This window comes from Apus apus, chromosome 12 (assembly GCF_020740795.1).
Source record: "Apus apus isolate bApuApu2 chromosome 12, bApuApu2.pri.cur, whole genome shotgun sequence".
Taxonomy (NCBI): domain Eukaryota; kingdom Metazoa; phylum Chordata; class Aves; order Apodiformes; family Apodidae; genus Apus; species Apus apus.
The window spans coordinates 5206818-5230349 of record NC_067293.1 but is presented as its reverse complement, the minus strand read 5'-3'; the positions used below and the strand labels follow the sequence as shown (position 1 = coordinate 5230349).

The 23532-nt window shown below is 49.1% G+C and overlaps 1 protein-coding gene across 1 annotated transcript in view; it reads left to right on the top strand.

The window, feature by feature from the left end:
• GABRA3 (gamma-aminobutyric acid type A receptor subunit alpha3) overlaps positions 1-23532 on the top strand; it is a 90691-nt gene that overhangs the window by 7742 nt on the left and 59417 nt on the right. The window contains exons 2-4 of the mRNA XM_051630583.1: positions 8336-8521; positions 17682-17810; positions 23326-23447. Coding sequence (XP_051486543.1) covers positions 8336-8521; positions 17682-17810; positions 23326-23447 — 437 coding nt within the window. The remainder of the gene's footprint in view (positions 1-8335; positions 8522-17681; positions 17811-23325; positions 23448-23532) is intronic.

Genomic DNA, 23532 nt, shown 5'->3' with positions numbered 1-23532 from the left:
TTTACTCAGGCAGATTTCCCTGCTGACTGATCATTCTTATTCCACTAATTCCAAATCAAGAGGCTAGTGTGTGCAGTGGCTTCCAGACAGGAGAAGCTCTTCTCCCTAATGGTGGGGCTGACTAGACTGGGAAAAGCAGAATGGATCCTACTAATCATTAACTTCTCCCCTCCTATCAGTTGGAACAAAGTAAATTTTACTCTGGTAAATCCTGCAAAGTTTGAGACTCAGATGCTGCAGCTGGTGCCCTCTAATTCCAGCCCTGCAGGTGAAGTGTATCAGCATGGGGTGTAACTTGGAGCCAGAATCCTGGCTCAGCCTGGCTGCTGTTTTGGAGTCACCTGGGATTAGGTTGACATATCAAGGAAATAATTCACCTGAACCTTTGGTAGGTGTTTGACCAAGCCATTGTAGGACAGTCTTGTTCTGATTTGGGATATGGGGCCAAGTGGGAGCAGTGATGCTTATCCCGGTTCAACCAGCCTTAGAGCTTCCTTCTGTGTGGGGCGTTTCTGGATCATACAACCTGGTCTATTAAGTAATGCTGGTATGGGGGCAGTATCTCTTTTCTCATCTTGAGTGTCCTTTGATTCCCTGGACCTGTTTTTTCCTATCTGGCTGAGGCTGACTGCATTTCCAGAGGTTCCATGTCCCATTGCTATCTGTCTGTCTCTGTGCCCTGTGGCTCTTCTTCCTGTGCATATCTGCTTTGTTCTGCTGTGTGCCTTCCTATCATCAAATGCACAACTCCTCTTACTGCTTGTTTCTGATCTGTTTACTCTAAAAAACCCAAAAACCTCCTGAAGCAGACAGGCCCTGGGAGAGAATTGACTATCAGTGGTCCATCTGTAGTCATAACTTCAGCTGGATTCTCCAAAGCACTGTAGCAGGAAGGAGTCCCAGCTACCTGCCCTGGGACCCACAGCCCAATGTCTCCCATGCCTCAGTGTTGGCCCAATTCTGGCTGGCAACTGCTGTGGTGGTTTCCAATGCGTTTGTCTGAAGAAGTTTGAGAGTGGTAGGGGTCACGGTGAATCCTAATGAAGTCAGGGATGGAGGGGACCTGGACTGATGGGTAAGCCAGCCCTCCAGCATTCCTCTACCCCTGGTATCAGCTGTGCAGGTGGCATATGCATGAGAAGCTGCGAGAGTGACAGCGAGACGGCTCCTGGGCTTTGGGCAGCACCTTGGACAGCACTTTCGTTGTGCTGGACCACACGCAAGGACAAGGCCAAGACACGAACCGTTTCTGAGCAGCTCCTCCTTTCTTTAACTACTGAGTTTCTGGCTCAGTCTCAGCTTGCCAGGTGGGTGCCTTCAGCAGCCATCAGTTGGGATGTCCTGCTTCCCACAGCCACTAATCACCTTTATACAATGAAGAGCTCTTATTACCTGTGTCTCTGCTGTCTTGTTTCAGCTAATTACAGCTGATGAGATTCACTCAGTGTTTAGGCTGTTGACTGTCCCTCAGCTTCTCTGTGGTCCCTGTAAAGTTTAGCAAACATAACAAGATAGTAATCCTTTCAGGGACCACATAGCACAGGTGATGTGGTGGCATTTAGAGCTCTTGTTAAAGTAGCAGGTTCAGCTGTAGTCCTTAGGAAGCTCTGTCCTGCTAACAGGCTCTAACAGGCTTTATCTACAACCATACTGTGTGGCTAACTATCCTGCTTGACAGAGGTTTCTAAAATTGCTACTACAATGAAAGTACAGTCTGTCTTTGGATGTGGTAGGTTGCAGAGTGCACCCGGGTTCATATTTCCCTTGGGATTTATTCTCCTAACAGCCTTTGCACCTGAAGCTCAGCAACATCTTTGCACCCAGAGGCTCACTGTTGTTTGGTGTGTAACTGAGCTGAGCTCAGTTTATCATGCTATGATGAGATCATGGTCTCCTTTGAGTTGACAAAGCTGAGGAAGGAATTTGGACAGAAGGGAAGAACTGGGATAACATATTCTGTTTCATATGAACATAGGGCACTTTGCAAACACTTCAGCTAATGCTGTCAACTCCTGAAATTTTTTAGTGTGGACCTCCTCATATTTGGCCCTGTTTCAAGCCCCAAGTTTTGGCTTCATGCCATTCTCCACTTCCTTTTGAAACAAAAAATAAGTTCACAGCCTTGTGGGTGCAGAGACAAACCCAGAAGGACCCTGGAGGAGAAAAGCAAACAAGCAGAACTGTCAAAGCCAGTCTGCCTAAGCACTTAATTTAGATGAGCATTAGGCACCTAAATTACTTAAACATATTTGGACTTGACAAGCATGCGCAGTGTCAGGAATAGAAATGCTGAGGCATCTAAAACCTCATGGCTCCACAGGGGGATTTTTGAACTGATGATGCTGTTGTAACTGCAGCAGAGAAAAGAAAGAGTATGTGAACAGGTCTTTCTCTCCAGGTTTATTTTTGCCCTTGCTGAGGGACTGCAGGACATATACAGTCTCTTTCAGGCCCATTAGCTTTTATGAATTTGTTCCACTGCCAGCATATAGATTTTGAAATTCAAGACAGCTATCCCTGCTGAAAGAGGTCTGGAACTTCTCCATGTAGTTGGACCTGCCTTCTGGAGAACTGGATGGACATGTTTTGTCATAGAAACAAAGCTTCAGCACTTTGCTGTGCCAGGATCTGCTGAGACACAGACCTCAAGCTCTGCAGTGTCCAGCAAGAAGGGGTTTTTAGCTCTTTGTTGTTGTGTGGGTACATGTGCTGAGTATCTATGTGAAGTGAAGATGCAGTTATCCCAAAGTCCACTTCTGGATTTCCCTGGGTGTGTCTAAGCTATGCGTAAACCCCCAGATATACTGGAGCCCTTATCTAAAGCAGCAAGGATTATGTGATCTTGTATAGAAAAACTGCATTGTGCCTCAAGCATCCTTTGGGATTATATATGTAGATTGGTACTTCTCTGGGAATGTGAAAAGGGGAGGAAAAAATGATCATCTTTCCCACTAGTGCACACCAGGCCTGTTTTGTCATGGATTCTGACTATGATCTCAAGTGAGCCATTTGAGTCTACCTTAGCCCATCATCTTCCTCTTCCCACCAGCACAGCCCTGCAATGGCCCAACAGCTTCTGAAGATGGTTATCTCTTTTCTCACTTACCAGGCTTTTGTAGGCTTTTGGTGGAAGAAGCCACCTTTGCATTTGTGTTGCCAAGATCTAGCCCCAACATTGTTACATTCTTGCAATCTATGGATGAAGTGACAAACATGCACAATGTGGGATACAAAGAAAAATCTTTCTTTTCTAAGTCTCAGGTTTAGAGCTGGAGAGTTTCAGCAGCAAGAACACATTTTTGCTGTGTGTTTTGGCAGGGTGAAAAGAGCAGCATTTCCTGCAGCCCCTTCCCAGTGCCACAGGGAAAATGTGTATGGGGAAGTCTGCTCTTCTGGGGGACCAGCAGATTCTTACCAATCACCTGTTTTTAACTTGTCAGCACATGCAAGATAAGAGCCAGTGGGTTTACTGGTAAGGTGGTGCCCAAAGGACAGTCCTGATTGAGAGAACACTTTGGAGCCTTGCCTTTACACTGTGCTAGGGGAAGGTTGCTCTTGAGCTGTTCCTGGATGCCAAGGTCAGCACAGCGTTTTAGGTGGCTCTTTGTTCCCTTCTGATAGACTTTGAGGGCTTCACCATGGAGAAGGAGGGACGGGGACTGTCTTATAACAGGGGAAGGAGATGCTGCCTTTCTGCCCTAGCCCAGTGCTCTGTACAGGTGGTTCCAGTTTGCCTGTAAACTGGGAAAACCACCAGCATTTTCATACCATTAGGCTGTGCTTAAGGGGTGCAAACGTGGTACCACAGAGGGCAAATAGCTCTGCTCTGCCACCATGAGACAGCCCCAGCAGGGAGGCTGGGGCAGGGGCACTCCCAGCAATATGCAGGATGAGCAGTGACCCCTATTTCCGACCGAGGACAAGGCAGGTGGCTGATTTATGGCCAAGGCAAGATAGGGGTCTCTCTGAGTTAAGCTGTAGGCGAGTTGCCATGGAGATGTGCTAATAAAGCACCAGGCAGCAGCCAGCTCTGCTGCTGCTGCCATTGCAAGGAGCAGGCGGGTGGGCAGAAGTGGCACCTGGCCTGGTGGGGATGGAGAGTGAGAACAGAAGCATCAGTAGAGCAGAGCAGGAGTTGGGTCTGTTGGGCTGTTGAAATTGTCCTAGGTGCTTTGAGAGAGGAAGGGGTGATGGGAGAGAAGAAAGCCCCCTTCTCCCAGTGCTTTGGGTGGGGGGTGTCAGCATGGTGCACCTTGGTAGTTAGTGGGACCAGCATTTTTCAGGGAGAGGGTTGGACCCCTATGCAGCCAGTATATATTTTGCTCTGGTCTCCTGCCTGCATCAATCAGCTGTCTGCTTAGTGACTGCAGGCTGGCTGCTTTGGCCAGCAGCAGGAGAGGGCCTCAAAGATGACAGGGATGTCAGCTTGCAGATATTGCATCTCGGGCAGGACTGGTGCAAAGGTGTGTAGGGTTAGCTTATGTGTGGGGGAAAAGAGGACCTGCTCCATGCCAAGGCAGATGCCTGCACAGAAGGCAGTCAGGACCTTCCTAACTGCAGTACCTTCTCTCTACTGATGAGCCTCTGCCTTGGAGAAGGGGGCTGTGTGTTACTGGGGCATGTCTCCCTCAGCAGGATGCCCCTCTGCCTTTCAGCGCTGGGGGAAGGTCACCTGTTCTCATTCTCCATCCCAGCCACTGCAACATAACTGCAGCCAGCTCCCTTGAATGGAAGGTTTGGGTATTGGGTGAGATAAATGAGGGTGGCATGGACTTGCCTCCAAAGAGGTGGAGGTACTTAGAGCTGCACATCCCTAAGCTTTTGCTCCAGCCTGCGCCTTCAGAAACAACCCTCCTGCTGGGGGTTAAGTCTGGTTAAATTGAGAGATTACTCTTTAGTAATAAGGTGAAAGCCACATTTCAACCTTGGTCACAATAAGGAGAGTTTTGCCTCAAAGCCATTTCCTCCTGGAGTGTGCTAGTGTTCAAGTAGGTGTTTCAGCAGGTAAAGGAGAGTGAGGTGGGAGAGGGAGGAATGTTATATATTTTAAGAAGGAAATAAACAGGTTTATGATGGAGTGATGCCTTAGGAGACAACTGCTTAGAGGTTTCCCAAGATGTTTTTATGCCTCCTAAATGGATGGATGCAACCACAGAGGCTGATGCTCTTAGTGGAGGGTTACCTTTCCTTCTTAACAGAGCAGAGATCAAGACAATTCCAGCTAGCTAATGGCAACTGTCCCCTGTACCCCCAAAAAAAGGCTGTCTAAAGCTGTATTTCTTGAGCTAGCTAATGCCTTCTTTCCTGGCCAAATCCTCTCCTCCCTGTTGTTCAAAGCCATTCTGTGCCACTGCTGAATAGCTCCTGTGTCTCCTGCCATCATGCACTAGCCAAATGGAAGGAGTACTCCCCTCCCTCATGGGTGACTTGGATTTCATCATTGGTTGGGATGAAGGAGGACTTCCACTGCCTGTGTTGGAAGAGAGTCTCCTTTGATGTCTCTGCAGGGTTAGCTGGTGGGCTGAGCCAGCCATCTCTTATTGTTGCAGCCAAACCATAAGGGGCACAGATCACACAAAGCTTTGGAGTCTGTCTGGTGCAGCCTCCCTCCAAGAGGGATTTGACTGGTAGAGGTTTTGACTACTTCTGTTTGAGAGCTTGAAGCAGGCCTTGCTGTGGTACACAGGTGCCTGCTCTGCCAAGAATTTGTGCGAGCTGATGTGGCGTGGATCAGCACCCCTGGAGGGGTGGGAAGTGTTGTGATGTGCATGTACCTTGACCTTCTCATTTAGGGTGTTTTAGGTGCTGTATCTTGCTCTGCTCTTAAAAGCTCACTGTTCATGTGGCTATAACCTTGTAATTCCTTACTTTCTGCTTTCTTTCCTGTATGACCCCAATATGGCCATTTCCCCCACCTTTGTAAAAAGTGGTCGTGTGGTGTGGCTACAAGGGAAGGGATTTAATCTGATTTTTAGGTTCTTGGAAAAACTTTTCCAATAAAGGGCCTCATGCACAAGACTGTGTCAGTGTGCTGGCAGTGTCAGAGGAGGTCTCTGAGTGGAGGAGGATGCCTTTGGAGAAGGCATCTCAGAGTGGAGTGAGATATGGTGCTCCTGGGGAAGTCTGTACGGCTCTTGCTCATGGATGAACAGGCCTCCAGAGAAACACAGTTTCTATTGCCTGACACTATTGTTAGCACTACTTAAATCTGTATATCTTGGAGTGTTTGCAATGAGAGACATTTAAAATCCTGAGTCATTTCTGTCTCCAGATATGTTTGTCTCTACTTCTGTTTCATGCCCGTTCTCATATCCAAGGAATTTCATGCCAGCAACTGAGTCAGTTTGGAAAGGAGGAAGAACACTATTAGGACCTGTTCTGCTCTCAGCCTCCAGGTGACCAATGTTATTGAGTTAGCCAGGTCCTGTGTCTGGTTCCACCTCTGGGCATAGTCATCATGGTGATATTCTCCAGTGGAGTGTTACCTTCCAGTGGGAAGAGGGTGGACCAGGTCCTTGGGGCTTTTAGCCAAGTGAATGACTCTGCCTTGGGACTCCCTCTGAGCTCTTCCCTATTCTCTTGCCAACACTCCTGTGTTCCCAAGCATATGAATCAGGAGCAGAAGCTGGGCCTTGGAGGAAACTTAGATACAAGCAGAAATTCAATGTGAATAAGTATGGCAAATTTGTGTGGCTCACAGTTCTCTTCCTTAGCTGACCATGCTAAGGTAGGAGGTTGGACTAGATGGTGTCCTGAAATCTGTTCCAGTGTGAATTTTCCTATGAGTTGCCCCAGTTATGAAGACCACCAAATAAAGCTCCTCTGCTGGCAAGCACACACACAGCTCTCTTCTAGGGATTGCTGATGCTTCAAAATTGTCTTGTGAGTGTTTAATCTCCATTGTCTAGGGTTGGTTGTGTTCCTGAGGGCTGAAGAAACTTATCTTGATTATATATGGTTTGTGGTAGCTGCAAAGTCTCTGTAAGAGACCCAAGTGCAGTTAACACTAAGGACTGTTCCTCCTTTGGTTTAAGAGAAGCCAGATTTGATTGAGGGAGCACTGTGTTTGGACTAAGCTCAGTTTTTGCTCGGGATGTTGGTCTTCAGATCTTTTGAGGCTCATCAGGTCTTGCATATGGCCCCTATTCAGCAGAGGAAAGCAGAACTCTACTGGTATTCAAGCTGCTGCTATCAGATGCAAGACTGGTGACCTGGATTATTAAAGACCATGCCCAGATCGTGCTTTGATAGACAGCCTATGTCCTCTTCCTACCGTCCAGACACAAGTCATGATGAATGCTCCAATCTCACCACAGGATGGTTGTGATCTGTAGGGATGAGGTAGAACAGCGATTGCCCCCTTCTCCTGGAATAAGAACTAGGTCACTTTCTGATATCAAAATGCAGGGAACTGACAGTTAAACTGGATTTAATCATTCACGCCTTGAGGGCCCTTTGCCCTGAACTATGTTGATGTGTTAGTTTAAGGTATTCAAACCCAAGAGTATTTTAAAGGAATTTTGGGGTGGTCAGTAATGCCTGCAGTCATGAGCCTTCCTCTCATCCCTCCTCCTCAGTGATGGAGGAGTGGTTGTGTGCCTTGGAGTCACAGCTGCGGCTGAGTCTTGCAGTGCATGTTTCCCAAGGAGAGCTCTGCAGGGACAATATATTTTCAGTGCGCCCAACTGTCAGCTTTTGCCTTCCCGGTTCCGCTGCCGTGTTGCTCCACAAAACCTCCGAGCCCAGCCAGCTCTGCCCAGCGCACCTCGCGTCGCTCTTCCTCTGGGAACCCCGCATGGCCACGGGGAATTTGTCCTTGTTTTCTCACTGCCTGCTCCCCGCTGCGTCTTAACCTCTCTTCCTCCTCTCCCTTTCTCTGCGTGTTTTCCTCTGCGTGCCGTTTTATTGCGTTATCAACCTCGGCAATTCCAAGTTGCTGGCTGAACTTCCCTGCCCCATCGGCAGACCCGGGATACGGCCAGACCTTGCAGCGAGGAGGCAGGGTGGCAGGAGCTGGGGTGCAGCACAGCCCTTGGGGTGCTGATCACCTCCTTGCAGAGCACCAGAGCCTTGAGGAGCTTCCCCCCCTTCAACAGGTAGACCTTGGGACCAGCCAGCCTTGTTCTGCACATCCTCCTTGTCGGAAAGGATGGCGGGGGCTGCCGCGGGGCTGGGAGGCCGGCGTTTGCGGGAGGGCTCCGGGAGTCGCTCGGGGTGGTGGCCCCAACCCTGGGCAGGGAGGGCGGCAGCGCCCGGTCCCCGCCACCCGCGCTGCGGGAGGGACGGCTCCGTACAAAGCGGGTGGGTAAACCCTCCTCCGAGGCGCGGGGAGGAGGAGGAGGAAGGCGGGGGGATGCTCTTCCCTCCCTCTCTCCCTCCCTCGTCGCGGCCGGAGGAGCGCGCAGGCGGCTGCTGGCAGCTCCGGCGGGCGGCGCGGCCGGCTCGGGAGCGCGGAGCGGTGCGGTGCGGAGCGGTGCGGGCTCCGGCCCCGGCCCCCCTCGCTGGGGCAGCCGGCGCGGCGGTGAGTGCGTGCGGGGCGCGGCGGCGGCTCGTGTCCCGGTTCCCCCTCCCCGGATCTTGTCTCCCCGGCGGCTACAGCGAGCGCGGAATAACCGCCCCGCCGGGGGCCGTGTAGACCCCCCGGCTATTGTCTGTGGGCCGGTGAACAATAGGGGGAGCGGCGGGGGAAGGGGGGCTCTGCCCTGCGCGCACATCCCGGGCATGGGGGGGCTCGGGAGGGCGGCTGCGGGATCGGAGCGTTTTCGCTTCAGCGGCAACTCCGGAGCGTGTTGCTCCGGAGCAGAGCGGCCGCCCGAGCTGTGCGGGGGTCCCTCCCGCTGGGGACCCCCGGGGCTCCAGCTCGCCCGCCTGCTGCTGCCAGCTGGAGACCGGGGAGAGGTGAGAGCGGCTGAGATGGGAAATGTCTTGATGTGGGCAATATTGAGCTCTGCTCCTGGAGCCGGACGGTGAATGCAGAGAAAGGGCTGAGCAGGGGGAAGGGTGTAGTAAAGCAAAGTCAGTTTTCCCCCTGAATCCTGCAGCCAGGCCTAATGGGCTCTGATGCTCTTGTTGGGGTGGGGAGGGAAAGGAGTTTTGAGGGCTGCAATGTCTGAGGCTGGTATAGGAGGAAAGGAAAAAGAGCTCCAGATCTTTCCTCCTCCCTCCAGAGTTACTAGAACTGAGATATGGATCATTGGAAAATGAGTAGTGTAATGCAATTAAACATTAGGCAGGCCCTGCTGCAATGCTTATCTATTGTTCCATGCTCTGCCTTCTGCCAGAATGGTTCTCATCTGGACAACAGAAGTATAATTAAAGAAATAATTCATTTCCCTGGCCAATTGCATCTGTACGTAGTCTTTCCCCTGAATCTGCTGCTGGCTGGCTGCAAACACAGCAGTGTCCTCAGACAGAAATGGAGAACCAGGACCCTTTGGTGAGATTCCTGCAGTTGTGGTCTAGCTGGCAAGAGCAGCTCTGAGTGGATGCTCACCTGAGTTGTTCTGAGAGCAGCAGCAGAGCAGGTTTGCTTTCTCGCTTCTTGGTCCTCTTAGCTTCCTTGCGGGGAGAGCAGAGAAGAAAAATAACAGGTGGTGAGGCAGGTCCAGCCTACAACTAGAAGATGCTTAGTGTGGTTCAGCCAAGTCCTCTCCTTTCTGTAGTCTTTCTCTTAACTTTCTCTTTACCCTGAAGGATAAAGGATTTGAGGCTGTTTTGAGGTGATGCTGTTTCCATAGTTTGCCAGCCTGCCCTTCAGCCAGTGCCCGCGATGGCTGGCTGCCCTGCAGTACCTGCACATCCGTATGCACACAGGCAGGAGGAGTGCAAGAGCCTGATGCTCCTGCTCTTTCCAAGAGAGCTCGGAGCAGCTAGAGGGGTTGTGGCTGCACCTGGACCCCACAACACATGCTTGGCTGGAGGCTGCATCCTTTCCTCTGCACCTCTGTGAGACGTGGTCAGCACTGGGAGGCTGCTGGTTTTCCTTGCTTTTGGAGCTCCTTATCACAAGTCTGCATCATGCAGCTTTCCTCCTATTCTTTCTGCTTTTCTCTTTCTTCTTTGTCTGTAGACTGTTGCCTGTCCCAATTCACTCCTAGCTCCTTCACCTTTTCCTGCTTAATCCATTCTTTCATGTCAGTTTCTTTTTTTTTCTAGGTAGACCTTGTCCTCTTCAGCCTGCTCCTCTCAACACTGGAGAAGCAGCCCAGCCCCTCATCTCACTAGGAGTATTCCTGTCAACTGTTTACAAAAAGTAGCACAATACCCAGGCTGAACACTGACATAATTATACACCCAACCACAGAGTGTAGTAAATAATCTTGCCTTTTTAAGCTTTTTCCCAATTCTGAGTCTTTTGCCACCTCCTTTGCTCTTGGGCTAAATGTGTTATACTTGCTTTCATTTACTTATATGCTGGAAACACGAAGTCAGTGCACAGATCCGTGGTATCAAAGTGAATGTCTGTTGATGCCTTGCACCATGTTCTCTTACTCTGTCTGTATGGATCGTGTGCCTGAATATACCTCGTACAGCTCTGCTCCTGGGTTCAGGCTTTGACAGTCGTTCTTGGCAAGTGTGAGGGCTGTCGGGGAAGGAGCAATTGCTGAGGTGTGGGTATTGTTTCATCAGTGAAGGAAAGATGGCTGTGGGGTGAAGGACAAGAGTGCTAGCAAAATGCACAGGGCTTGGCTGGCTGTGTTTGCTTCATTTCGGGTGCTAGGTAGTCTTCCAAGGATTTGTGTCTACATATGACTGCAGACTGAGGGTATTGTCAGCACAGTTGTATTTCCAGTTGTGCTTGTGAACTTGATTCTGTCTGCAGTTGCAGTAGCTGTGAATCAGTGTCTGCCTGTAATTATATGGGTGAATCAGTGTTGGCTTGTTACACTTTGAGTGCAAATGGTTTCCTGTAGCGGTCGTGGGTGTGAATCACTCTACAGTCCCTCTGGATGTGTTTTTGACTAGTGAGACACAATACTGGGATTAATTTTGTTTTGATGAGGAAAAACTGTCAAGTGGCTTCTAGTTTTGAAAAATTAAAACTGGGCTGGGAGTTGGGCACAAAGCTTGTTTCTCTGTTACCAGCTTTCTACCAAAGAGATCCACTTTAAGGCTTGCTCTCAAGGTTTCCATGTTGAGCTGAACCTTTAATTTCTTTGCGTTGTGCTTCTCATTCTGAGTGTCCTCTTCTGCTGGCATGTGTTGCAGGATACTGAATGTGTTCGGTAACCATCACATATGTCTCATACCTTATGTGTGTGACAGGTTCATGGGAAGGTTGTTCGTAGGTTGTGCAGTGTGTGTTGTGGGGATGAGCCAATGTGTGCCCCTCAGGTCAGAAAGCACCAATATTTTCATGCTTGTGAGTTGAAGACTCTGGCTCCTCAGCCATGTGCCTCCTGCTGTGAGCCAGTCCCATTTCTTTACGTAGATGATAAACAGTAAGTTTGATTCAAATAGGCAGAGGTACTACTGCCTGTTTCTTGTTCTGATTCCTATAAAACACTGTAATAGCTTCTGTCCTTCAGCAGCATCTAGATTGCACAAAGCAGTGCTAAAATGAGGCAAGTCAGAGAAATCTGGGCTACCTCTGATGGAAACCTCAGTCCAGGATAACAAACTGAGGTTTCCCCTGCACTGGCTGGTGCAAGTAGAGCAAGATGCTGGCAGGGCTGGACTGCTTCCAGTACACACCAGCTGGGGTGTCTCCCCCTGCCTTATGCAGTGTACGTGTGCATCCCAGTTAGCTCATTTCAGAACAAAGGGATGCAAACAACCAGTGGGACCAGGGTCTTGTTAAACACCACAGAGTCTATTCCGTCATTTCCAGGTGTCCAGATGAACTATGTCTGCTCATTGCTGCCCCTGCCCTCAAATAAAAGGATAGCTTTAGGCCCTCATTTTTAGCTGAAGTGATTGAGTACTGAAGCAAAACCTCTCCAACAGGCACAGAAGGCAGCATGTGCGTCGCCTGCATTTATTGCTGCTGCTGCTCTGAGTGCTTGCTGCCTGCCCATCTCTGCAGAGAGAGCTTGGAGCTTTACCCAAAGAAGCACTAGAAGAGGTGCAGCAGTGATCACCACAAGGCTGGTGTGCTCACAGAGCATTGGGAATGGGTGGGCAGACCAGAGCCTGTGTAGTTTGGACAATTTTGGAATCCATGAGAGGTGTCAAAGGACCTCTTCTGATGCTTGGAACCTGTTTTGCAGAGGCTCCAATGCAGTGAGAAAGAGCTTTAAGGAGCTTCTTGTGCTGTGCAAACACCTGAATTTGGGGGTAAATATGCAGGTGTTGTGAGGTCACCCATAGTGCTGTGCTTGACTGCACTACTGTGCAGGTGGGTGGATGTGCTTGGCACCCACCAGGTCTAGATAACCTTCTTCTACCTGCATGGAAGTGCTTGTGTCTGGGCTTTTGGACTGAGGCTGTCTATACTTCCCAGTCTGTTTTCCAGCTGGCTTCCCAGGATCAGCTCCTCATTGCACATCCATCCTTGAGATACCTGACGTGGCAAAGACATGGAGCAGCTGCTGGTCCTGGGGGCTATGGTCTGAGGGAGAGCTGTAAGTGCTCAGCACTCTTTCAGCTGATTCCACTGGTGTAGGTCACAGAGTGTGGGTGTGCTGACCTAATGATACTGCAGGTACACAGCATCTCTGGGTGCATGATGGGGCAAATATGTGCTTTGGGCTTCTTCATAAATACAGCCCACACTGTGAGACTATTGCAAAGTGAATCAGGCTGTTCCCTTGGCTGTGTGTTTCAAGGAGGCAATAACTTGGGAGAAATACTGATTTAACTCTCACAAATGTACTGAGGTTTATGGGCCTCTTCTGTCTTCATTCCTTTTCTGATGCTTGCAGTCTACCCCTTCTCTGGTTTGTGCTCTCAGATTTCTATTCTAGCCTTACCTTTCAGTTTCCACCTCCAGAGCTCTCTCTGTCTTTCCCTTGTCAGCAGCAAACCTGTGCTAATCAGCCTTCCCTGGGAAGGCATTTTGGAATATATAGTGGTTTCTAGAACAAGGGTTTCTGAAAAAATCAGGCTCAGTATCTCAAGCCAGGAGATACCCTGGTCATTATGTTAACATTGGGTACCTTGCTGATCTGAAAGGTGCCAGCACTACTTTGGTTCCTGAACCCACCTCAGTAGGAGCAAGGGCTGGAGCATGGTGCTGTCTTGAGGAGAAGGAAGATTTTCCAATTACTCATTCCTGAACTGCACATCCAACAGGAAAGCTGTATTACTCAGGAGTGTTGTTATGCCGTGATGCTCCGGAGACTGGACAGCCTGCCTGTGTTGGGGAGGAGTGGGTATGTTCATGATGCCTTAAGGTATGCAGTTATAAAGAGACCTGCCAACATCCAGAGTGCACAGAATTGTAAATTTCAAGTATTGCTGGATTCCAGCTGCAAAGTGTTAGCAGGGCTCCTTAGAAAATCTGCATTTGATTCAGCTGTGGAGGTTACCAGCAACTGCAGAATTAGTGATGAATGCGTTTGCTAACTGTGCCATTAAGAAATGAGCAATGGGCAGATGGAGGAAGGAAGTGCAGAGCTGCTTTGAACATGTACCATCCCTACAGGCTCTATCTTGCATAGGTATAGATGAGAACCAGAAGCTATACGGTGATGTCCTATAAGTTACATAAAAGAGGGGTCAGTCTAAGGAGTTGTACCACTCTTTTCTGAGCTCAGAAATCTTTGCTTTCTGCTTTTTTTTCTTCACGAATACTATGCAGTTCGCTTTCAACAAGACCTAGTAAGAGATTTGAGGGCTTTTTCTTCTTTGAAACTGTTACCATCCAATTAGCATTCCTAAACCCTCACTCACTTACATGCAGTTAAATGCATGTTGCCTGCATCCTCCCTCCTGTTCCCAGAGGACCAAGGATCCCTGCAGGTATTCAGGTAAAGATGTTGAATGTTTCAGAGCCTCCCTGAGTGGGAGGTGACAGCTGAATAGCATTTTGTTTAAGCCTTCTGCAAGGACAGCACCAGTTTGAGCTGGAGGAACCCCAGTGTTACCCACGAGTGTGCCTTGGGAAAGGTGTTTCCATTCCTTGCCTTTGCTTGAGATGGTGCTGCATAGCAAGGGACCCCTTCCTGCCTGCTCTGCTGTGAGCAGCAGCTGCTGTGGGGCAGGCAGTCCTCTCCTCTTTTGTGCTAGAACCTGAGGGACTCAGTTACTTGGCTGCTGAAACTGGGATTGATTTTACAAACCTGCTAGGCCAGAAACATGGAGAGGCTGTGGCCAGTAGCCATTTGGCTTAGAAAGCACTCGCATGAGCTGTGACTTTGTGTGTCCCCTTGGTTGGTGCTGGGCCCAGCTAGCAAGAGGCCCAGGAAAGGGGAGAGATGATGCTGAGAACTGCTGTGGCATGGGGACCATACTAACTTCTGACTATGGGGAGCTTTGGAAGATCTCTTACACTGTATGAAGGGTGAAACCTGCTCTGCAAAAATCTTCTTGCATCCTCCAGAGACATGTTTCCTGCCTGGCAATAGGGTGATGAGTACCAGTGCTGGAAGGGGGTTGTTCCTTCTGCTGCTTCCCCAGCACTGCCTGGCCAGCCCTGGCTCAATGTCACAAGGCTACCATGGTTCATCACCAACAGTTTAAGCTCCTGTGTTAATTGGGAGTGTCAGCCACAATCCCCAGGACTGTGTCTGCTTCTCAATCCATCTCTAAAGGTAAAGCAGACAAAGATCAAGGGAAATGCTGTGCAGCTTCTTCTATCCAGTTCCCCAGGAAAAACACAAGAACCAAAGGGAAGTGGTAGAAAACAGTGCCAGCCTATTTTCCTTGCTGTGTTGTCTATCCATGTACTCTTACACCCCATTTTGGGGATGTTCTCTGTGCCAGCAAGCTGAGCTGTGGCTGGCAAAGTAATCACTTGGGGAAGCAGTGAAAACAGGTTTTTTTCTCCCAGCGTAGATATTTAAAACTGGTTCTGATGTTTAAAATGAGATTGAAGCATGTATTTAACTTCATTTGAGCATCCCTGTTATCCTTGGCTAGCACCTCCCTCAACAGAACTATCTGAAGCAGAAAATTAGTCCTTCCTCTCCATATATTATTGAAGGAAGCCTGTACAAACAGGGTTTGGTGGATATGCAGGTTTTGGGAGCTTTTTGGCACAGACAGGCTTACCTTATACACAAATACGTGGAAGGTGTAAATGCTTCTGGCTTTTGTCACTGTTTCTGACCCTATGTCTTTCTGAATTACCTTGCTGCCTCATTTTCTGGTCCTGTTTTCTTTACCTGCTCTGTCCCACCTTTGGTGTGTAATCTCCCCAGCCCACAGTCTCGCCAAACCCAATAAAGAGGGTCCAAATTCCTCTAGAGGAGTAAGAGCAGATCCTGCGGAGCCAGGAACCATCCCCGGCAAAACCAAAGGGTCCTCATTTGTGTGGATATCCCTGGTCAAAATCTGCTGGCTGTGCAAAATCTGCTGGAATAAACCATTTAGTGAAATCAGCAGTTGAACAGAGAAGTGTTGATTTCAATGAAAATTTTCAGTGGTGGTGTGGGTAGGGGAGAAGGAAAGCCAGCAAATTTTTTTGTGTGCTTTTGGCTAGTGTTTGAAATGGTATTAGAAAAAAAAACAACTAAAACCTATTGTATAATATGCAAGCTTGAGTAAAATTAAAGGGAAAAGTTGAAAGGAAATCTGTGGAGGAGCTGCTAATTGAAGGAGTTTTGAATTTGCCTTGTAAGAGACATCAACATTTTAGCTGTCCTTGTTGTGATTTGGAAAGAGTCCCCCGTAACTGTTGGAATTTCACACAGAACAGATGTTCAGCCTCTTAATTTGTGCTTCATCAGCAAATACTTGAATTTCCAAGACTGTGTGTCCCTTCTCAGCTGGAGGGTGACAGGAGCCAGAGGAGCTGTCCTGAATCAGGGCCCATCTCACCAGAGGTGTAGGTGTGCCTGTGCCAGAAGCCTCCTACAGCCTCTGGGGAGCATGTGCTCCTTTGGTGTGAAGGCTGTGCTTCCCTGGCTAGCATCCTGATTAGATAAGGCCTGAGCACACCAGCAAATGCTCACATGGACAAAATTAATCCCCACACTGATATTTGCAAGGATTTCAAGTAAGGCATGGGGAGGAAGATGAAGATAACACATCTGAAGTACACTCTCTGCAAGGCAATGCTAGGGCCCGTCAGGTTTGTTTCTTTTTTTCCCTGTGCCTGCCATTAGTGAATATCTTGCCAGAACAAAAGTTGAGGTGGTTGGATAAGAACTTGCAGTGTCTGGCTCTTACCTTCTGCCTGTGTGGCAGCTCATGTCCTCCTAGAGCTGTACTGAGCTATAAAGGAAAGATCAGGCACAGCATCCAGGGAGGCTGCAGAGCTGAGGTACCTGGGGTGACCATGGGTAGCTCAGTGCAGAATTGTGGTGGAACACACAAGCCTGGCCTTGTATCCGTTCTCTTCTTCCAGGGCTCTGTGGCAAGGTTAGCTACATACACATTGCTGTGTATACATGATCTCCTGCTGGGGTGAGCTCCTTGCTCTCCATGGGATTTCTGTTTGCTGTTCCCATCTCCCATGTCTGTGTGCAGAAATTCCTGCTCCTTGGTGGCACCTGCATAGCTCACTTGTCCCTTCGTCCTGATGCACCCTCTGCTAGCTGAGAAATACTGTGCAGCCTGTGGAGTCTGGCTTTCAACCCAGCTTCTCCTTCATTGCCAGAAGAAACTGCCTGAGGCTCTGTGATGTTAGTGCCTATTGAGTGGGGAAATCCAGAGGTCAGATTTGGCTGGCAACATTTTGCCCTGGTTTCTTCAGACTGTTATTGAAGTGAGCCTTCATTTGCAGCTTTTGGGACTCCCCCTATAGCCAGTTGTGCCTGACTGTCATGGTGCTGAACCTCTGCTAGGCTGAATCCCATGTGTGGCAAGAGGTGGTGTGCTGGGAAGGTGTCACGACGAGCTGTATTTATACAGGCTGTTGCTTGGCAGTGCTGTTCCAAGGTGCATCACCATAATGAGATACATAAAAGGGGAAGGCAGTTAAATGTGCAATAACATCACAATAAAAGTAAAACTGAGCATTAATGAAAAGTCTGAGCACACTAAATGCAGTACAGTTGAACACTCCCACCACCTTGAGCCTCAGTGCCCAAATAATAATAATTTCTGGCAGTGTCATTACCAGAGTAAAATGAAAGCCTAACTGTCCAGAGAAAAGATGTTTGGAAAAAAATAGGTCTTGAGAGTGTGCAAGTGGTTCTGCTGTATGGGTGTCCCCAAGGCAGCACAGATAGTTGGGGGAGGTGGGAGCTGCTGCAAGATGGGGTGAAGAGGAGGAGAAAATGATGGGTGGAAAAAGAACCAGTGCAGTCATTTTGGAAGTGGAGCTATGCACTTGAAGAAAGGTGCTGAAGCACTTGGGGGACTGCTTGATGTGGTATGAACATGGGTGAGGGTTTGTATCTGTGTATATGTGCTTGGCTCTGATCCCATGCTGTGACTTCCCCAGGGCCAGAGGTGGTGCAGGAGATGCTGCTGCTTTTGGTCTCTGGAGCTTCAAATACAGGACCCCAGAAATACAGACTGCTGGCTAACACGGATCAACTGTTAGGAAAAACTGAACTAAGTGCATTGTTTTCCTCCAAGTAAATAAAGTCTCTTTTCTTTCCTCTCCTCTTCCTCTGTGCCCACCCTGGCAGGTGTTGGAGGCTTGCTTGCTGGTCACCACGTGCTGAGGCCATGGCGCTGAGGCTCCCGGGAACTGGGTCGCTCTCTCTTGTTAGCCTTGGAGTCCTAGGCCTGGTTTTGGCTCTCCCTGCTGATGCCGGGTAAGGTGGTAAGCACTGAGGCTGCTGGCCAAGGCTGCAGTCCTCTTGCTGTGCTTAAATATCTCAGAGCTAGTACTTGCATGGAGTAGTCCAGGGCAAAGCACTAAAAAGTGTCTCTGCTGTATGTGACCCTGCCCTTGTCCCCATCCCCATGCCCTTCACCTGGGGACTGTTCAGTCCCTCGTGGCTAAGCTGACTGATTACATTAGCATTATTTGAGGTGCTCTCATTAAGGACAGTTGCCAGCATTTTGTGCATGAATCCCATTTCTGAATTTGGCCTCTGCACAATTCACTCTGGGCACGGAGTTGGCCTTGATGAGTTTTAACCTGGAAGAGGGATTCCCCTTCCCTTTCATTTTTTGTAATACTCTTTTCTTTAAAAGAATCATAGAATCATAGAATCCTAGGGGTTGGAAGGGACCTTGAAAAGATCATCTAGTCACTAGATCATTAAGATCATTAAGAGAATTAAACTGCTTCAGGTGTTTGGCTGTTTATGATGTAATGACCCACAAGTAGCACACCTGAGTAGCAGGGAGGCCAGCCCTGGCTGGGCATGCTGCTCACCCTCTGCCTGGGTTGGTGTTCCCAGGTGGGCTGTCCTGCCACAGAGAGTGCTGCCACCAGCCTCTGGGAGGTGTCAGGAGAGGACAAAAGCCTGTTAGTCTATGACAGGCTCTGCAGTCCTCCTCTGCATCCCACCAGAGCCTCTGCTGAGGCTTGGTGAGCTGGGGGAGCCCTGCAAGGAGGGGAGGCAGACACACCCCCAGCACAGCCTGCCAGCCACAGGGAGGGGGGAGCTCTGTGCAGAGGGAGGGGAATGCAAATAATACATGAATTCTATAAAAAATTTAGAAAAAGCCTTTAGAGTGCCAGGTACGGACACTGAGATGCTGTCTGCCGAGTTACAAGTCCAGCAGTGATCAAGGATTTTCATGCGTGAAGAACTGTCAGTGCTGCCGCTGCTGCTTCACCCACGCACCCCTCTGCCTGCAGCAGTTTACCCAGCTGCGCACACCTGCCCTGCCCACGCCGCTTCACCTGCCTGCCTCCAGCTTTGCAGAAGGAAATGCACCCCAAGGCTGCCTTGGCATGGAGGTGCTGACCCTCGTATCGATGCACGGCTCCCTGCCCTGCCCCTGCCCGCCCCAAGCGCTGGCCTCTCGCCTTCCCCTCCAGCGGGCTGGAGCAGGGTCGCCACCCTGGGCTGGCTGCAGGGGGGTGTCCCCCGGCCCCCTGGGCCCCCCGGCCCTCTGCTCGCTTTCGCCACCGCTGCCCTTTTGCTTCCACCGCAGTTTCCCTGGTGCTGCTGCCGCCCCCTCGCCGCCCGTCGTGCAGGTATCGGGGCTGCTCTGCGGGAGGATTCGGTTCCTAAATTGCAGAGGAGGGGAGCCGTGCTGGGAGGTCAGCACGCCGATGTGGCAGCCAGCTCTCCAGAGAGCGTGTGCACGGGGATGGCTGGGAAGGTAACTGCTTTTCCTCAAGCCTATCCTAATTAAATTGGCTGTAAAGCCCTGCCTGCCTTGTCTAAAGGCTTTAATTATTTTAAAACCGTGATCCTCATACCTCTTTGCCGTTCCTTAAGAGTTCCTCTCCGGGGCTTTGAGAGAGATAAACGAGACCTGGTTTTAACACCCTGCTAAGGGGCAGCTTGAGCTCTATGCTAAGGTTAGATGAGCCCGCTCAGACCTCGGCTGGGCTGGGGAATTAGCCAGGCAGAGGTGCTGCTGGCTCTCCCCTGCCTGCACCTTCCCTCACCCTGCCTGCGTTGCTCTTTCCCTGGTGCTTCCTGAGTGAATCCCACGCTGCTCACGTTAAAAGTTGAAGCCTCAAATGTCAGGCTAAGTAAAACTGCTTTGAAATTTATAAACTCGTTTTTCCCATCACTGCTGAGCCTCCGCCAGGAGTTCCTTCACAGAAATCTGTCCTCTTGCTCTTTGTATTACGGGTAATTTTTAAAGATAGCTTATAAAACATTAATGAATGAGCTTTCATGAACATGCCAGCTATTCATAAGTTATAGATGGTTATATACCCATCAGCAGACACTGGTACAGATTGCTTTTAACCATGACATCTATTGAAAGCTGCTACAATTGAAATCTCACTAATTACAGTAGGCATTTGTAAAATTCATCAAAATTCTTCTTACCTGCGGGGAGTTCCGCTATTTCAAATATTTCAAGTCCAGATGAAAAGCCAAAACCAGTGTTTTGATTTGCATGAGAAGTCTTGAAGGCTGTGATGCAGTTTGTAATAGCAGTGGTGCTTTGATGCTTCAGATCTGACAGGTTGCATTAGGACTGGGATGGGTATTTTCCCAACCTTGCCTCACCCCCTATGCCCCGTGGGAGCTGCAATTTAAGCACTTTATTACCCTCATTTGGCTCCTCTAGGCTGAGCTTCCTGGCTTGACAACTTCTCCCATGATAGCAGGTATTGGTTTGCTAAAAACCAGAGGCCAAGTGGCCTTGTGAGAAGTAGGATCGGATCCCTGGAGAAGCAAACCTCAGACACTTGAAATGCAATTTCCTGGACTGTTTGGTCATTGATGCTGATGCAAATTAATGCCCAAATTGCCCCAAATGGAATCTTTCAATTAGCTGCAGCCTGCTGAATAGTATTGATTCAGCCTGACTCTAAAAATAACCCATACACAGCTCTGTTTTTCCTCTTTTGTGAGAAAATAATTTTTGCTCTTTTATCTTACAGAAGCCAGGGCTTCCATTGGGAGAACAATCTGATAGGAAACTCCAAGCCAGCTCTGCTACTTGTCATCCTACTGACCCTTCACAGAGCATTTACAAATGAACCAGTAGTGTGAGATGTAGCTAGTCTAACCAGATGGGATGGAGCAGGATTAAGCTTTGAATTCCTTAAATGATATTAATCTTTCTGGGTTTCTTTGGTTGTTCCCCCCCTCCCAGTTACCTTCTGATGCATTCTTAAACTAGTGGCTGACACATCAACTGGAGCAAGACAAATGAGGTTAAGGAGAAGGAAAGGGGCAGAAGTGTTTAGGGCTTCTCTTTCCCCAGCTATAGGGAGCAGGACCCTGTTTAAGAGGGTCTTAGGTGCCTTCCCTGGTAAAGGCACCCATGTCTTGCAACGCCAGTGTCTCCCTTGTTTGCTGCATTCATGGGCTTCACCTGGGCAGTGCTCACCAGTCTCTTACCTCTTCAGTTAGTGACATGGATCTGAGTTGCCAGTTGGGGTTGCCTTGCTCCTGAGGGGCTCCTGATGCCACTGCTGAGGATCCCTCTGCTCCCAGAAGCCTTTTTTCCCCCCTTCTGGCTGGGCTTCCTCAGCTATGCTGCTGCCTCTGCACCTCTTAATCATTTTTTGGCCTCATTGGTGTCTCTTATTTCCTCTTCGTCTTCCTTGCTGTCTCTGCATCTCTATAGATTTTTTTGTTGTTGTTGTTTTCTCTTACTTAATCTTCTGCCCTTCCATTTGTTTTTGTCCTAACAGCTATTTTTGCTGTGGAAAGCTAGGAGCCACAGCACTGGTCCTCTGAAATCTTTTACAGACAGCCAGTTTCAGAAGGATTCACAGCCTCCTTTTCTGTTGATTGAAAGGGAGACACAAGATGCAAATTATGTGAACCTTTTGGGCTTGAAGATTTTGTTTGGTGAGATGAACTTTGAGAAATTTACTGCTTACTTTATTCCACCTGGGGCAGAAAATTCCAAGAGGAAATAATCTAATTTATCATAAAATCATTAAGGTTGGATTTTCAGGTCTCTAAGACCATCACATCCAACTGTTAACCCAGCACCCCCATCCAAAGTAACCATATCCTGAAGTGCCACGTCTACATGCATTTCGAACATCTCCAGGGCTGGTGAGTCCACTTCTTCCCTGGACACCCTGTTCCAATGCTTGACTATTCTTTCAGTAAAGACATGTTTCCTAATAGCCAATTTGAACCTGCCCTGGTGCAACTTGAGGCCATTTTCTCTTGTCCTATCACCAGTTATTTGGGAGAAGAGGCCAACATACACACCTTGCTACCGTCTCCTTTCAGGTAGATGTAGGGAGTAAAAAGGTCTCCCCTCAGCCTCCTCTTCTGTAAACTAAATGCCCCCAGTTCCCTCAGCTGCTCCTCATAAGACTTGTGCTCCAGACCCTTAAGCTTTGTTGCCCTTTTCTGAATGTTCTAGTACCTCAATGTCCTTCTTGTAGTGAGGGGCCCAGAAATGAACACAGGATTCAAGTTGCAGCCTCACCAGTGCTGAGTACAGGGGGACAATCACTTCACTCCTCCTGCTCATCACACCACTTCTGATACAAGCCAGGATGCTGTTGGCCTTCTTGGCCACCTGGGCACACTGCTGGCTCATGTTCAGCTGGTTGTTGACAAATACCTCCAGCTCCTTTTTCACCAGACAGCTTTCCAGTCACTCTTCCCCAAGCCTGTAGCATTGCCTGGGGTTGTTGTGACCCAAGGGCAGTACCAGGCACTTGGCCTTGTTGAACTTCATGCAATTGACCTTGGTCCATTGATCCAGCCTGTCTAGGTCTCGCTGTAGAGCCTTTCTACCCTCAGGCAGGCAGGTCAACATTCCTGCCCAGCTTAGCTTCATCTGCAGACTTACTGAGGGAGCACTCAATCCTCATCTAGATAATTAATAAAGATATTGAACAAGACTGGCCCAAAAACTGAGCCCTGGGGGCCACCAGCTGGATTTAACTCTATTCACCACAACTCTCTTGGCTTGTCCATCTAGCCTGTTTGTAACCCAGTGAAGAGTATTCCTGTCCAAGCCATGAGCTGCCAGCTTCTCTAGGAGAGTGCTCTGGGAGACAGAGTCAAAGACTGTACTGAAGTCCAGGGAAACAACATCCATAGCCTTGGATGCTTTTGGGACTTCCAGCTGAGCAAAGATAAGAATGTGAAAACTCATTTGATTTTATCAACAGGGAAAGTTCAACAAACAGCAGAAATGGTTCATAAAGAGTTTTAAAGATGGACTCAGGCTTCAAGCTTGCTTTTCTGGATTCCTGCTTTTCTGATTCCCTTCCTTCTTCCCAGGTGTAGAGAACTTGGAAATAGCTTGATATGGTAAATAACTGGCACCACTTCTTCTATGCTGCCTATAAGGGGATACTGGCACTTGAGTTACTGAGGTTCCCACAGCCTCTGTTCATAAAATGCCATTTGTTAGGGGGCAGGTGAGGGAAGCTGGGGCAGGGGAAAGCTCTCTGAAAAGATAGGGCTCCTAAACAGCTACTCATTGTGCCACTCACACTGAACGTGGAAAGGTGAGGATGAGGCAGCCTCAGCTGCCATGATAAGGGCTGTGGTGGCAGACCCCAGTGGGGAGTTGATTTAAGATGCCCTGTGGGGAGTCCTGCAAGTTGATCACGTTATCAACAGGCTGCATCCTGCACTTCAGGGCCCCCTGGAGCATGAACCAACATCCCTTCATTTCCAGTAGCTGTTCAGACCATGTAAAGAGTGGGTTTCTCTTCTGATGAGATTTTTTCCTTTTTTTTCCCCCATGTGTCAGGCTGTCTCAGAAGCACGTTTCAGATGTCGTTGATGACAGCAAAGACAACATCACCATTTTCACCCGCATACTGGACAGGCTCTTGGATGGATATGACAACCGCCTGAGACCTGGACTTGGAGGTCAGTTGGGTGGAGAGATGTTTTTTTTCACAGCTGTGTAGCTTTAGAAGGGAGAGGCTGCACCAATGGCTCTTTAATAAGTGTC